The sequence below is a fragment of the Cyphellophora europaea genome (genome assembly GCF_000365145.1).
Source record: "Cyphellophora europaea CBS 101466 unplaced genomic scaffold supercont1.3, whole genome shotgun sequence".
Taxonomy (NCBI): domain Eukaryota; kingdom Fungi; phylum Ascomycota; class Eurotiomycetes; order Chaetothyriales; family Cyphellophoraceae; genus Cyphellophora; species Cyphellophora europaea.
This window is the reverse complement of record NW_008481809.1, coordinates 757,647-771,290: the sequence shown is the minus strand read 5'-3', so window position 1 is coordinate 771,290 and position 13,644 is coordinate 757,647. Positions and strand designations below refer to the sequence as shown.

General features: G+C 55.4%; 5 protein-coding genes across 5 annotated transcripts; 3 read left to right on the top strand and 2 right to left on the bottom strand.

Moving 5' to 3' along the window:
- Positions 1–412: 412 nt before the first annotated feature.
- Positions 413–4,468, top strand: HMPREF1541_03175 (uncharacterized protein; the record flags this gene model as incomplete). Its single annotated transcript, XM_008717527.1, has 1 exon — positions 413–4,468. The coding sequence occupies one exon, from the start codon at positions 413–415 to the stop codon at positions 4,466–4,468; it is 4,056 nt and encodes a 1,351-aa protein (XP_008715749.1).
- A 1,162-nt stretch (positions 4,469–5,630) lies between these two features.
- On the top strand, positions 5,631–7,067 carry HMPREF1541_03174 (uncharacterized protein; the record flags this gene model as incomplete). Its single annotated transcript, XM_008717526.1, has 1 exon — positions 5,631–7,067. The coding sequence occupies one exon, from the start codon at positions 5,631–5,633 to the stop codon at positions 7,065–7,067; it is 1,437 nt and encodes a 478-aa protein (XP_008715748.1).
- Positions 7,068–8,014: 947 nt separating this feature from the next.
- HMPREF1541_03173 (uncharacterized protein) lies at positions 8,015–9,612 on the top strand (the record flags this gene model as incomplete). Its single annotated transcript, XM_008717525.1, has 2 exons — positions 8,015–9,516; positions 9,576–9,612. 2 exons carry the CDS (start codon positions 8,015–8,017, stop codon positions 9,610–9,612), a joined length of 1,539 nt encoding a protein of 512 aa, XP_008715747.1.
- A 1,677-nt stretch (positions 9,613–11,289) lies between these two features.
- Positions 11,290–12,171, bottom strand: HMPREF1541_03172 (uncharacterized protein; the record flags this gene model as incomplete). The annotated part of the gene is made up of 1 exon (XM_008717524.1): positions 11,290–12,171. The coding sequence occupies one exon, from the start codon at positions 12,169–12,171 to the stop codon at positions 11,290–11,292; it is 882 nt and encodes a 293-aa protein (XP_008715746.1).
- Positions 12,172–12,470: 299 nt separating this feature from the next.
- Positions 12,471–13,370, bottom strand: HMPREF1541_03171 (uncharacterized protein; the record flags this gene model as incomplete). The annotated part of the gene is made up of 1 exon (XM_008717523.1): positions 12,471–13,370. The coding sequence occupies one exon, from the start codon at positions 13,368–13,370 to the stop codon at positions 12,471–12,473; it is 900 nt and encodes a 299-aa protein (XP_008715745.1).
- Positions 13,371–13,644: the final 274 nt, after the last annotated feature.

Here is a 13,644-nt window from a genome sequence, read left to right as displayed (position 1 = left end):
GAAGAGTTGATACAATTATATTCCAACTGCGCAATTGAGAACTGGGCAAAGCTTCCGTCTGACTCGAGATAGATTCTCTCATATCACTACCTGAAATACACTGATGAATCTTCTACCACCTCGCCACGCCAAGAGCCGATATTGCAAACCATCAGAGCTCGAGAACCGTTCGAGGCCCTTCTCGAGTTCCCAGGTGGAGACCGACGCCTACTACGGAGTACTAGGCGTTCTTTCGGGGACTTGGACACTTCTCCAGGCTGGCGGCAGGCGGCTGGCGACGGTGCGGGGAAACATTGTTCCTCCGCTCACGGTCGCGCCTATGACCCCTTCACGCTGACGTTGACGCCTGCGTCCGAAGCTTGCATGTGAATCGGCTTCGTCCAACTGGCACACGACAGCGGAGGTGGAGGGGATGGCTGTTCGCGTGTACATTTCTCACTCGGGCCAGTACCTGCTGTTTGGGGAGCCTGCTGCCGGTCTCGATGCCCTCCGACCATGGGTCGAGCAGCATGTCGGTATTCCTCCGAATCACCAAATCCTAATGACCCCACGGGGCAAGAATGTCAAGACCCTGGTCAATGACAGCGATGTCTTCGTCTACGACAAGAGAAATCTTTCCAGGTCCTCTGAACTCCCTCCCGACCAAGACGAGCGCTTATCAGATCCACGAGATGCACCACCTGCACCTGGCGATGCGAATCTTGAGCAATGGAAGGAAGCGGTCCGGGAGAACCGCAGATGGGCTTTGGAGATCTCTGATGCCGTTAGAGTAGGCGCAGACACTACCGAAGCCTTGTTTTTCGAAGCCGATGTCATTTCGCGATCGATACAAGCGGCACTCGAGAACGTGAAGAACTATTTTCAGGCTGCCAACAACAAGTTCGATGAGACCAGAAAGTGGGCCGTCGATTGTATTCAGGAGCACAGCGATGCGCTCAAGGACTGGGAAAAGAGTTACAACACCTTGTCAGAGCTACCTGTGCGGGACGAGGTTGCTTCAATCATGAGACGGGCCAGCGACAAAAGAGGCCCAGAGCAAATCAGTACTCTGGCCGATCTTATCGCTTTTGAGCCACTCCGCGAGATAGAGCAGTCCGTCTCAGTCGCGTCGAACGAATTCAAGAACCTGCTACAAGGCTTACAAAAGAGAAGAGATCAGTTGAAGCGCGATACTATGGCGGTCGAGAAGCATGTAACCCAAGTGCCCGAGAGCGATACTGCTGGGTTCGTTGAAGAAGCTGAGACGCTGGCTCGGCGGATTAGTGCCGACTACGATGACATTCTCAAACTGGAAGACGACCCTAAGTCAGTGGCTCAGGCGTCTCGAAAGGGCGCAGCGCACACAAGAGATTATATACCTACCCTGCAGGGGGTAATGGCCGATCTACAGCAAACGTTCATAACGGCTCAATCAACAAGAAACGCAGCTATCAAGGATTACTATGCCGCCCTTCGCGAGATTTCTGGAATTCAATCTCGGCTTAGCAGTCTACAGAGCGAGGTTGCGGCTCTTGACTTTACGGAGCAGGAGGGACTTGACACACTCTATAGAGTATTCCAGCTCCCGACTGTTTACGGCTGCACCCTGATCGAGGCCACTCGGCGATCAGAATGGACCAGCAGGATGCAATCCGAAGTCGATTCTCTTCATAACGACCTTTCCCAGATGACAGAGGAAGAGCAGCGTCGACGTAGGAAGTGGGTGTCTTCCTACGGCGAGTTTCTCAACAAGGAGCTGAATTCTTATGATGCACTCATCGATATCAAGGCCTCGAGACCTCGCAACGCCTGGCCCTTTGTCGAGCGAGAAGAGATCAATGCTTTCATTGACGACTTACGAGCCTTGGGCATCGATGATACCATCGAGACGTTGTTGCAACGAATGAAGGACCTGGAAGGCCCTGTACGACGTCCACGACCCAGAGCTTTCAAGAATGGCAGCGTTCACGACTTAGCCGCCAGCTCTACTGTCAACAGTGATGTACGAACACTGCAGGATGAAAAAGCAAGACTTGAGGAGAAGGTCAAAGCTTCTGAAAGTCGTGTGAGGAAGCTGGAAGACCTCTTGCACCGTCAAAGCCAAATGAGCCATCCCACTAGTGGCGTATTCACCCCAGGTGGCATCTCCGAGTTTAGTCGTCATACACCTTCTCCGTCGTCGTTCCAAAAGCAAAGTGAGATCCCACATCGGTCTTCCATATCGCTCCGGCGCTACTCCAATGCGCACGACGAAAAAGCTGTTGCTCAAAAAATCAGCGCCTTAGAAGCTGAAATACACAAGTTGCAAACTGAGGCTCACGAAGAACGTCGCTCGAGCACAGAGTCTCGAGATAAAATGCAGGAGGCTGAATCAGTCAAGCAAGACCTCATGGCCAACTTCGAGGCCCAGCGTCAAGAATTCGACGAGGAACGACAGTTGATGGACGATGAAGTTCACAAGCTGAAGATTCGCATTGAAGAGCTGGAGGACGAGCTTGATCGCATCCTGGGCTCGCGAGATCACATGAAGCTGACCCATGACCAGAAGACTGCCGAGCTCAAGGCTGAGCTCGATGGGCTCCGTGATACGCAGAGGGAAGATGCAGAACAGTCCCAAGTGCGAGTGGAAAATCTGGAAAAGGATCTTCTTACCCAGCGCGATCGAGCGGCCAGTCTCGAGAAAATGTTGCAAGAGTGCCGCGACGAACGCAACGCGGCACGTAATCAGAACATGGAACTTGCAAATCAACTCCGATCGCACGAAGATCAGCAACAGGATCTTGTTGCTTCGCTGCAAGGTGTGCATTCGAACCTGTCCCCAGCCGGATCAGCTCCCGATGATATCAAGAGACTGGCGAGGGCCCTCGAGATCCTCTCCGAAGGCGCTGCCATTCACGCAAGAGGACTCGATGACAATCTCCAGCTGGCAACGGCCGAAACAAAATCGCTCGAGGATAAAGTGGCTTATGCTGAGGCGAACGCCAAGACGCTGAAAGCGAAGCTAGACACTGCTGAATTAAGAGCAACAAGTCTCAACGACTCTTTAGAGCACGAGCGTAGCAAGGTAAAGGCTGCACGATCGGAAGCTAGTGATGGACAAGCCGAGCTCGACAGCCTCCGAACCAAACTTGCGGCGGGTGAAACTGGTTCCGACGCTCTTCGGGAACGATTGATCGAGGAGGAGAAGCAGGTTGCTGAGCTTCAGGAGCTCAAATATGACAACGAGAGCACGATCAAGGGCCTGAAGAACGAAATTGAGACGCTAACCAATGATGGCAAGACTGCAGCTGAGCAGCTTGATGTACTGAAGAAGAAGCTCAAGTCTCGTGGCGATAAAGCCAAGATGCTGTCTGAGAGGCTTTTTCAGCACAACGATCGCATTATTCGCATGCTTGAGCAATTTGGGTTTTCCGTCAGTCGTCAGGACGATGTTCTTGTCATTCAGCGCGCTTCTAAAGCAAGTGCCAGCACGCTTCTAAGCGGCAACGAAAGCTCTACGCCGATGAAGCGCACTATTTCGGGTAGTGTACCACCTCAACATTACTCGGATCCTTCCGATCTCGAGATGCTCTATTGGACATCTGACACTGAAACGACCGAGGAAGACGACAAGTACAACGGCTTTCTGAACGCGTTACAGCGACTCGATTTGGATTCGACCATCGATACTGTTGCGAAGCGGTACAAAGATGTTGAGAACCTGGCCAAGAAGTACCAGAGGGATTCGAGGTCTTACCGCGAAAAGTGTCATCGCCTGCAAAGTGAGGCTCACGATAAGATCGCCTATCGTTCTTTCAAAGATGGCGACCTAGCCCTGTTCCTACCGACGCGCAACCAAGCTACTCGACCTTGGGCTGCCTTCAACGTCGGAGCGCCACATTACTTTCTCCGAGAGCAAGACCACCACAAGCTGCAGAGTCGCGACTGGCTGCTAGCTCGCATCTCCAAAGTAGAGGAGCGCGTGGTGGATTTGTCTAGATCATTGTCCAGCACTCGGGGCGGTGCTTCTCTCCACGCAGAGGCTGGGGATAGCGCTTCAGCTCGGTCGGTTGACGATGAGAACCCATTCGAGCTTTCGGATGGCCTACGATGGTACATGATCGATGCGGCCGAGGAGAAGCCAGGCGCTCCAGGCACGCCCAGCGTGGGCAAGAGCACCGTCATTGCTAGCACTGTGGAAGCAGAAGCGATGATGGGCCGGAAAGAAAAGGCGATTGGGAAGAGCCCCAACGCTGCCCAAGTGGCCAAGACTCTTAACAGAAGCCTTGAAAGTCGACGCTCGAGCTCGACGTCAAAGCGAAGTGGCAGCATCAAGAAGGATAGCTCAAGTCTCAAAGATAGCCCGCTTGCGCCTATTGTCAGTGGTGGGCCAACCGGGGGTGAAGCTGCGGACTCGGTGGTCAAGCCAGGCGATAGCTACCAAGGGCCAGCACGGGAAGATGCACGTGTGTTTGACATCGTAAGACAGGATCTCCTGCAAGGACCCTGAGTGCACGCTGACGGGGAAGTAGAGCAGCGATCGATCGCCTGTGAAGTCGCCCGCGTCTCAGAAGCACCAACAGCAGCGAACTGCTAGCCCAGCCAAAGGTGCTGCACCGAGCCCCAACAAAAAGCCCTGGGACAGGCTGTTTAGTCTTGAATACAACGCTTGATTGCGGTAGCGAGATGCAATCCGAGTCTCTTTTTTTAATCTTCCGAAGCTCAATTCCTCCCTTCGTCCATTTTTCGCAGTATCCCTTCTCGTCTATGCCAAGCGGGCCGCTGTGGTGTTTCTAGACTCTATACGCGCATCTTGATTACGAGGTGGGGGGAGGAAGCTTGGTAGCGATTTTGCTTCTTGCAATACCATCCCATACCTTTGACCAATTCGCATACTTCGCGAGTGACGCTCTTGGCTTCCTGCCCCCTCCAGAGCGACTTCGTGCGCGCTAGACTACAAAGCCGAGACACATGCGGGAGACAACTTACGTCTGGCTGTACGGCACTCCGGCCACCAAAGTGAGCCTACAAAACAAAAGGGGTAAGGAGATCCGCAGCTTGGCTAGGCCCTGGAACGAGCCATTTGCTTGGCCGCGAACGGCTGTGCTGGCTACTTTCTTTGTTCTACAGCGGACGCGCGGGGATGGGGGGGTGGATTGAGCATCGCAGGAGGGAGGAGCTTAGGAGAGGCCGGGCAGTTCTTATGACGTTCGTGTTCGTGCCGTGCCGTGATACGAGCATGACGGGGGCGAATGGACTACCATCTCCCTCCTCCTCCTCTCCCTCCTCCGGCGTATGTTATTGTTGCAGGAAGAAACCTAATAATATAACGTCAGTGATAGGATAAGTCATGTCGACGGATGCGGCGCCAAATAAAGCGAGTTCGGTTGAAAGCCTAGAATTGGTCTGTGCCCGTGAGGACATGGAGGACAAAGGATATGGGGCCTGGCTGGGCGGGGAACAGGTGGAAGATGCTGGATTTGTTTGTTGACATCGTATATGGCACTGCTGGGAGCTGTCGTGGATGTAGATTGTAGACGCAAGACCTGGCTACCTGTAAGTGGTGTTTTCGTGCCTTTTGTGGTTTACGCAACACCCACGCAGAATCGTGACGACAGCGAGCTCCGTTCTGCGAAGGGACCATTGAAACAAGCACTGTCGTCGACGACGCCATGCATCACCTTTATACCGACACCACCGGCAGCCTTACATACAGGGAGCGCGATGCCTCCCGCCTCTCGTTACTAGACCTCCCGAGCCCCATCCGCGAACGCATCTACGCCTACTACTTCACCTACCGTGACGGCCTGTACCTGCACCTCGTGTACAGCGGACACTTCCCGCGCCCACGCGCCCGCCACTACTCGTTCCGGCGGGCCAATGCAGACCCTGAGCTTGTCAGCCCATCGTCCTCTCCCTCCGCAGAGTCGAATGCCTCCGACGATGACGACGAGTGGCCCTTCCCCGCCGAAGCGCCCTTCAAGGCACTCACGCACTTCTTCTCGACCGTCCAGCGCACCCCACTGCAGCCCGAGGAGTGCTCCGTCTGCCTCTCGCCCACCAGCACCAACTTCGCCAACGACGAGTGGCTGGCCGCGACCACCGCAGTCACGGACGGCGGCAGCCCTCCGCTGTCCCCGTCCTCGCTTGACGTAGTGCCCCTACGGGTCTCGACGCGGCAGCGCCTGCGCACCCTGCACGCAAGCCTGCCGCCGGGGCTGCGTGCCGAGGCGGCGCTGCTACGCGTGTGTCGAGCCGTCGAGGCCGAGGCGAGGGGCGCGGTGTGGAGGTGTAATGTCGTGCATTTAGTGACGGACGCGGATGCGTGCACAGAGATCGTCTTTGATGATATGGACGAGGCGCGAGATGGCGTGTACCACCTGCACCTCGGGCTTGTGTCGGCGGCGGTGCTGGAGGGGATTCGTGTCTTGTCGCTGCCGGCGGAGGTGGTGAGGGCGTTGCCGGCGAGGGACGATGATCCTGCGGTTAGAATGGGGTGGAGGACTGGAGGGGTGTTGGTGCAGAGGAGGGTGTGGGGTGCTGTGCAGCATCAGATGATTGGATTGCGGAAGTTAGAGGTAGGGGTGGTGGAGGTCGCGGAAGTCGCTTCATTTCTCGCGTGGTTGGGATGCCACGAGGGGGTTGTCACGGGCGATGTGAGGGTTGTGCTGGAAGGCGGTGCTCTGGGTCGTGATGACCAGTCACAGCGTGGGGGAATGGTGCCCGCTAGCGTGGGACATTGCGTGCCTGAGCGAAGGCGCAGTAGGAGCTCCGCCGATATGGTTGGCATGGCGATGCCGGGTGAGGTTGAGGAGATCAACATCAAGGTTGTGTTGTCGAAGTGCTTGAGGGAAGAGTTCGAGAATGTCAGATGGGGACGGTGCAGGGCCGTCGAGATTGGGAGGCGCTCAGGAGCCGCATGCTATCACGGGAGGGAAGCAAGATGGGATGCCGTCGAGTACGAACTGATGAACATCAATGCCGTGGACGAGGACATGCAGGGGAGGGTGCATGCCCAGCTCCGGGGGATGAATCTGCGGAATGGTGATGGCGTTGGTGCTCAGACGTTGGGTGACAGAGTGTATGGGAAGATGCGGCTGTTGACCTGACCTGACTAGGTGCACATACTGTAGACATGAGACTCGACGTGAGATTTTGTCTTCGCTGTTCTCGGCGAGGACCTCCTATTGCGTGTTCTGTGTCAGTATGGGTTGCTGTAAACGCGCCGAGCGGTCTCTACTCTGGCCAAGCTTCAGCCTCTGGGTCAGGCAGAACGTGATCTTGAAGCAGCTTAGAAGCTTGCACTTGCCCTGCCCCGGAGCCAGATTTACATTGTTGTGATTCCCTCAAGCCGTTGCTACGTAGTCGTAGAATGCTGTACGGCACAGACTGGTCGAGGTTTGCCAAGGGTTTTGAAGGTGGCTGACAGGCGTTCAGGACGCCACCTGTCACCCATCACCCATCACCCATCACCTACCACGCTTCTAACTCAGTGATGTGATCTTCGCGCATCAAACTCTTATCACAATTGTCTTTCGGTCTATGCTGAACAGGTCCGTTCTATCGTGCGCGACATACCAGACGCGCTATCGACCATCCCTTTGAGGTTTTACCTGTGCATACCACGACTGGCTACCGCAACGGATGCAACGGAACCGCCGCGCCAGCGGAACCGCCGCTATTCCAGCCAGCCCCTTCTCTGGACCACCAAGACTCCTCCGCCACCTAGAATACCGTGATAGACTCCTGCTGCGCCTGTTCATATCGAAGATGGAAGCGAAATTAAGGCACCGTTCTTACATTCCCGTATCGTGTTCCCTGGATTCGGGGATTATGATCATTGTCTGGCACGTGTGGTGCATATCTACGGACGGCCAGACGGAGTCCTCCTTACCTAGCAACCAGTTGCCGCCATGCTCGTTATTCTCCTAAGGATGGGCAGAAGGGTGGGTACAGACGCCTCATTCCGAGCATAGACGGCGCGCGTTGTATGTATATGAAGCGACTGAGCCTCGTGATACACTGCCAGTGACTGTCGAACCTCTCCCTGACTAACATGACTCGACTCACCTGGCTGGCACCGCTCCTTGCGGCGGGCGTACATGCTCAAGCAACGCTCTCCCAAGCCACGGTCTCCGTCTGTCTGAGCTATAATGTTACCAGTGTTGTTACTGTAACTAGCTACGAGACAGTCGTGGAAACTGCTTACCCTGGTACATCTTCTATTGGCCAGGACACGAACACAGACAATCCTATTTTGCAGTCAACCACTACGACATCTTCCGGTACCGGCAGCCAAACCGGATCATTGAGCGATACCTTCACGTCTAGCGGGACTCTGAGCCCGAGCTTCACTTTCAGCACATTATCAAGCGTATCGTCTTTTGCGTCATCCAGTTCGGATGATCAGTCGACTGGGTCTTCTATATCGACAAGCTCCAATGGATCGTCCGATACTCAGTCTGCTGCGTCAACAAGCTCAAGTACGCCCAGCAGTGGCGCATCAACCGGGTCGACCAGTGGCACGGTCTCAACCGGTTTCACAAGCAGTGCAGTATCGACCGGCACTACAACGTCTGCGACCGGTCCAGTGGCATCGACCGATCCCGGCGTTTTAGACGACACCTTCAACATCGCTTTCCAAAATCCAAATGCTGGTGGCCTCAGAAGGCGGCAGGAAACATGCGCCGTTCTCTATCTCAGTTTCACTGACAACCTGAGCGTCCTAATTTGCGACGTGGAACTTGCAGCCGTCTTCTATCTTGATGGTGATGTTCTTCGAAGCGGCAATCTATTCGTTGCTTTCGATACTTCAAGTGGAGTCCTTCGCTTCAGACTGCAAACTACAGCGCCCTTACCACCCGTCAGATTGGTGTATAACAGTGATGGCAGCATTGATATTCAAGGAGCTGATGGATTCTGTTTGCTGGGCAGCGCTCTCGTCGTTGTTCCTGACAACGGCGACGCGCCTACCGGTTGTCTGGCAGTTGAAGCTATCCTCATTGCCGCAGAGGAGCCCCAAAGCACTTCTACATCAAGCACAACCTCTGTCACAACCTTTTTGACGCAGACGGCATCATCTGACACGGTTACCCCTGACACCGAAACATCTTCTTCATCTAACTCACTTGGACCAAGAGATGAATCATCGTCCACAACCTCCACTACATCGGATGATTCTGGAGCTACTATCGACCCCGACGTTACGACGTCTTCTGAAGAGACAACGACCGGTGAGCCAACACCTGAACCTACAACTTCAGAATCAACGTCTTCTGAGGAGCCCCCTGCAACTGACGCAACCACCTCTGAGTCAACCGCTGAGCCAACCTCTGAGCCAACCCCTGAGCCAACCTCCGAGCCAACCCCTGAGCCCACCCCCGAGTCAAGCTCGTCTGAAGATACAGATCCTGGGGTGACCACTTCTGAGCCCACTTCCGAGCCAACCCCTGAGCCCACCCCCGAGTCAAGCTCGTCTGAAGATACAGATCCTGGGGTGACCACTTCTGAGCCCACATCAGAGCCCACTTCTGAGCCCACCGCCGAGCCAACCTCAGAGTCAACCGCCGAGCCAACCTCTGAGCCTACCCCCGAGTCAAGCTCATCCGACGATGTAGACCCTGGGACGGTCTCTACTGCGCCAACCTCTTCTGAAGCTCAAACTTCTGAGCCAACCCCCGAGTCAAGCTCCTCTGAAGATGCAACCCCTGAGTCAAGCTCGTCAGAGTCGACTAGCTTCGAAGCCACCACAACGTCCTCTCCAGACCCAGAACCAACGTCAGAGTCAAGCTCAGCAGACGCGGACCCAACATCGGAGTCGACCTCTTTTGAAGCGACTCCGACTTCGTCAGACCCAGACCCAGACCCAACGTCGGAATCAAGCTCAGCAGACGCGGATCCAACATCAGAGTCAAGCTCAGCAGACCCAGACCCAACATCAGAGTCAAGCTCAGCAGACCCAGACCCAACATCAGAGTCAAGCTCGTCAGACGTGGACCCAACGTCGGAGTCAACCTCCTTTGAAGCGACTCCAACTTCGTCAGACCCAGACCCAGACCCAACGTCGGAATCAAGCTCATCTGCTGATGCGGACCCAACGTCAGAGTCAAGTAGCTCGTCAGACCCAGACCCAACATCAGAATCAAGCTCGTCAGACGTGGACCCAACGTCGGAGTCAACCTCCTTTGAAGCGACTCCGACTTCGTCAGACCCAGACCCAGACCCAACGTCGGAAGCAAGCTCATCTGCTGATGCGGACCCAACGTCAGAGTCAAGCTCATCTGCTGATGCGGATCCAACATCGGAGTCAAGCTCATCGGCGGACCCAGACCCAACGTCAGAATCCAGCTCAGCAGACCCAACCTCGGAGTCAAGCTCGTCAGACGCAGACCCCACTTCGGAGTCGACCTCCTTCGAAGCCACCCCGACTTCATCAGAGGCAGACCCCACCTCGGAGTCAAGCTCATCGGCGGACCCAGACCCAACCTCAGAATCAAGCTCCTCGGCAGACGCCGACCCAACATCAGAGTCGAGCTCTTCAGCAGACCCAACTTCAGAGTCAAGCTCAGCAGACCCAACCTCAGAAGCCAGCTCGGAGTCAACGTCCTTTGAAGCGACCCCGACTTCATCAGAGGCAGACCCAACCTCAGAATCAAGCTCCTCGGCAGATGCCGACCCAACATCAGAGTCAAGCTCTTCCGCAGACCCAACCTCGGAATCAAGCTCCTCGGCAGACGCCGATCCAACGTCAGAGTCCAGCTCGGAATCAACCTCCTTCGAAGCCACCCCGACTTCGGAGTCCAGCTCGGAGTCCACCTCCTTCGAGGCAACCACGACTTCCTTCGAAGATGATCCGTCGACGACCACATCCTCGGAGGACGCATCGAGCACAACCGACGACGGCACTGGGCAGTAGACTGGTCATAGCTACATGCTCAAAAGGTAACCTGAAGCGCCTGGCCTCGCAACAGCGCGAACTGATGTGCCAAGCAAGTGGCGATTCGAGAGCAGTTTGCTCCCAAGCGTTCCTGGTTCGAGGGCTAGCTATTTCACGCTCATCGTGGATAGTGATGACTTTTCGGGGGGTAATGAGTTTTCATTAGACTTGGGGGCGCCATCGATGGACGAAGGGATTCATGATGGCAGGATTTGATTGGGCTTTGAAATACTATAGATAGATACCAGCTAGCAGTGCAGTGATGGTCTGAAATGATGATGAAATAGTTGTTGTGCAACGGGTTGGGCGCAGATCCTGACAGAACTACGTTTTCTTCACCCAACCACCCATTGACTCTCCTCTGCAACGGCAACACAACAGTCCTACCATCTTAGCTACTCCTGCTTAACCCTCCCAACAAATTCCAGTATAGCATCCGCACACTGCTCCGGCTGCTCCTCCATGACATAATGCCCGCAGTCCTGCAGCAGCACGAACCTCGACCTCGCCGTCTCAGTCGTAATCACCTCGGCAATGTCCCTCATCGTCGCCCCCGTCCCATTCCCTCCCCCCACACACAACACCGGCACCCGGAGCTTCCCGGCCTCCTCCAACAACCTCTTATGCTCCACCGCACTCTCGCTCACGGCGCGATAGTACGCGAACCCCCTCGCCATGCCCCCCTCCTTGCTGTACGCGCTCACATACTCGGCCCTCCGCTCGGGCGTGATGCGCTCCGGATGCGCGGCCTTGCGATCGAAGAGCCAGTCCAGCACTTCCTTTTCTTTACCCTCGACCAGGATCTCCGGCAGGTCCGGCAGGGCGTTGAAGGTGAATTGCCAGAGGCGGATGTTGGCTTCATAAGGCAAAGGCCAGGATTGCGGGGGCGCGAGGCCCGGGATCAAAGAGTCCATGAGCGTCAGGGAGAGGATGTGCGGGGAGTCGCGGTGGGCGAGCGGGAAGGCGAGCCAGGAGCCGATGTCGTGGCCGATTAGGTGGTAGGGGGTGTGTGGGCCGAGGGCGGCTTGGATGGCGGTAAGGAGGTGGGTGGCGGTCGCGGTGGTGGTGTAGCTGGTGGGAAAGGGGGCGGAGGCGCCGAGGCCCGGTGGGTCGAGGATCAGGACGAAGTGGGCGGGGGAGAGGAGGGGGAGGAGGGGGAGGTAGGCCGAGGCGGTCTCCGGCCAGCCTGGGAGGCAGACTATCGCAGGGTTGGTGCGGGCGCCGCTACTGAGGGCGTGAATGCCATTGGGGAGGATTGTGCTTGTTGGTGCAGCCATAATGGGTTGAATACGTGGAGCCAGAGTTATTGATGAAACCCTGAGAACAGCAGGTTGTTAAGTAGAGATGCCGTCGCATGTCGAAGCGTATATCGGATGTAAGGTTGTATTTCTGATTGGCTGTGTCGCTTGCAAAATGCCTCGACGATTGCCTCTTTCAGGCTAGATCACCAGTACTGACAAAAGCTTGCAGAAACGAAGCGGTTGGCCAGCACTGTATACGGAGTACCGCGTAGAAGGACGCCTGAATTTCGGACAAATTCATAACCGGCTTGGTCGAACGACAACGTGCTTGCTTCTCACTGCTTGATTTTTTCAAGGTTGATGCGTATAACCCCACCGTAGTCTTCATACACTTCATCGTCAGGAAAATCGAGGATGACGACGTCATTGCCTAGCTCGGCGTGTTTAGAGATGAACTTGTCATTGATCCGGTTGGAGGTATCGCTGGCGTTCTCTATGCAGCAGTCGTCATCCCAGCCCTGGTCATTCGCTGTGTTCCGAGCAGCATCGACCGCGCCCTCAAAAGAGTGGTTTATCGAGACCAGATGTGAGCCAACCCACCTCTCATCGTTGCCGATGAGAACCGTGACAAAGACCTCACCATCCTTTTTTTGCATAGCTTCGCGAATATCTTGGACGAGAGTCTCGTTGATCACGCCAGGCTTCGACTTCAAGCCATCACTTTCGCGGTCTGGGTCCTGCCACACCGAGGGTGGCTGAGGTAATGTCGCAATTGGAGACTGCCACCGATCTTGCTGTTGGCGCAAAACCTCGTACAGCCCAGAGAGTGGTCCGTTCGGGCCACCCGGAGGCAGCCTCCCCCCAAGATTGGTGGGGGCAGATGGCCATGCAGGTCTATTGCGCTCTGCAGGTCGAGGATAGGACTGTGCGGTTAGTGACTCGTAAGGCATATGTCTTGGCTGGGAAGCCTGTGGGAGCAAATCCGGAGCCCGCCAGGCTGGGCTCGGATAACGAGGTGCAATATATGGGGTCGTTTGTCTATTTGGATCAAGCACATCTAGTGATGGGTGGTGGCCGCGGGTATATGGGATGTAAGATGCAATGTGCTGGACAACATCTTGAGGTTGATTCTCCGTTTCAGCTCCTTGAACATGGGCCGTCTTAGCGGCTTTCGCGATCTGAGAAGTGTTTTGTCCGGCATACGACTCCTCCAGAGGTCGCTTCGAGTTTGCCATTCTATGGCTGGCTAGGAGATGGAAAGTCCAAAGTCTTATCGAGAAAGCAGTTTGTTCCTGGTAATAACGTACCGTATTGAACCATATGGGATGGCCATTCTCAGGGGTAGAGGCCCCTGGAAGGCAACAGACAGATATACCCCATATCGTGTTGGCTGATCATAGCGTCAAGACCTAATCTCGGAAAGGTAAACAATCTGTGACGTAGCGTGACGCCTTGATGGCTCGTCTCCAAAGGCCAATGGGACGTGTCAGACAGTCAAGGCAGGAGGCA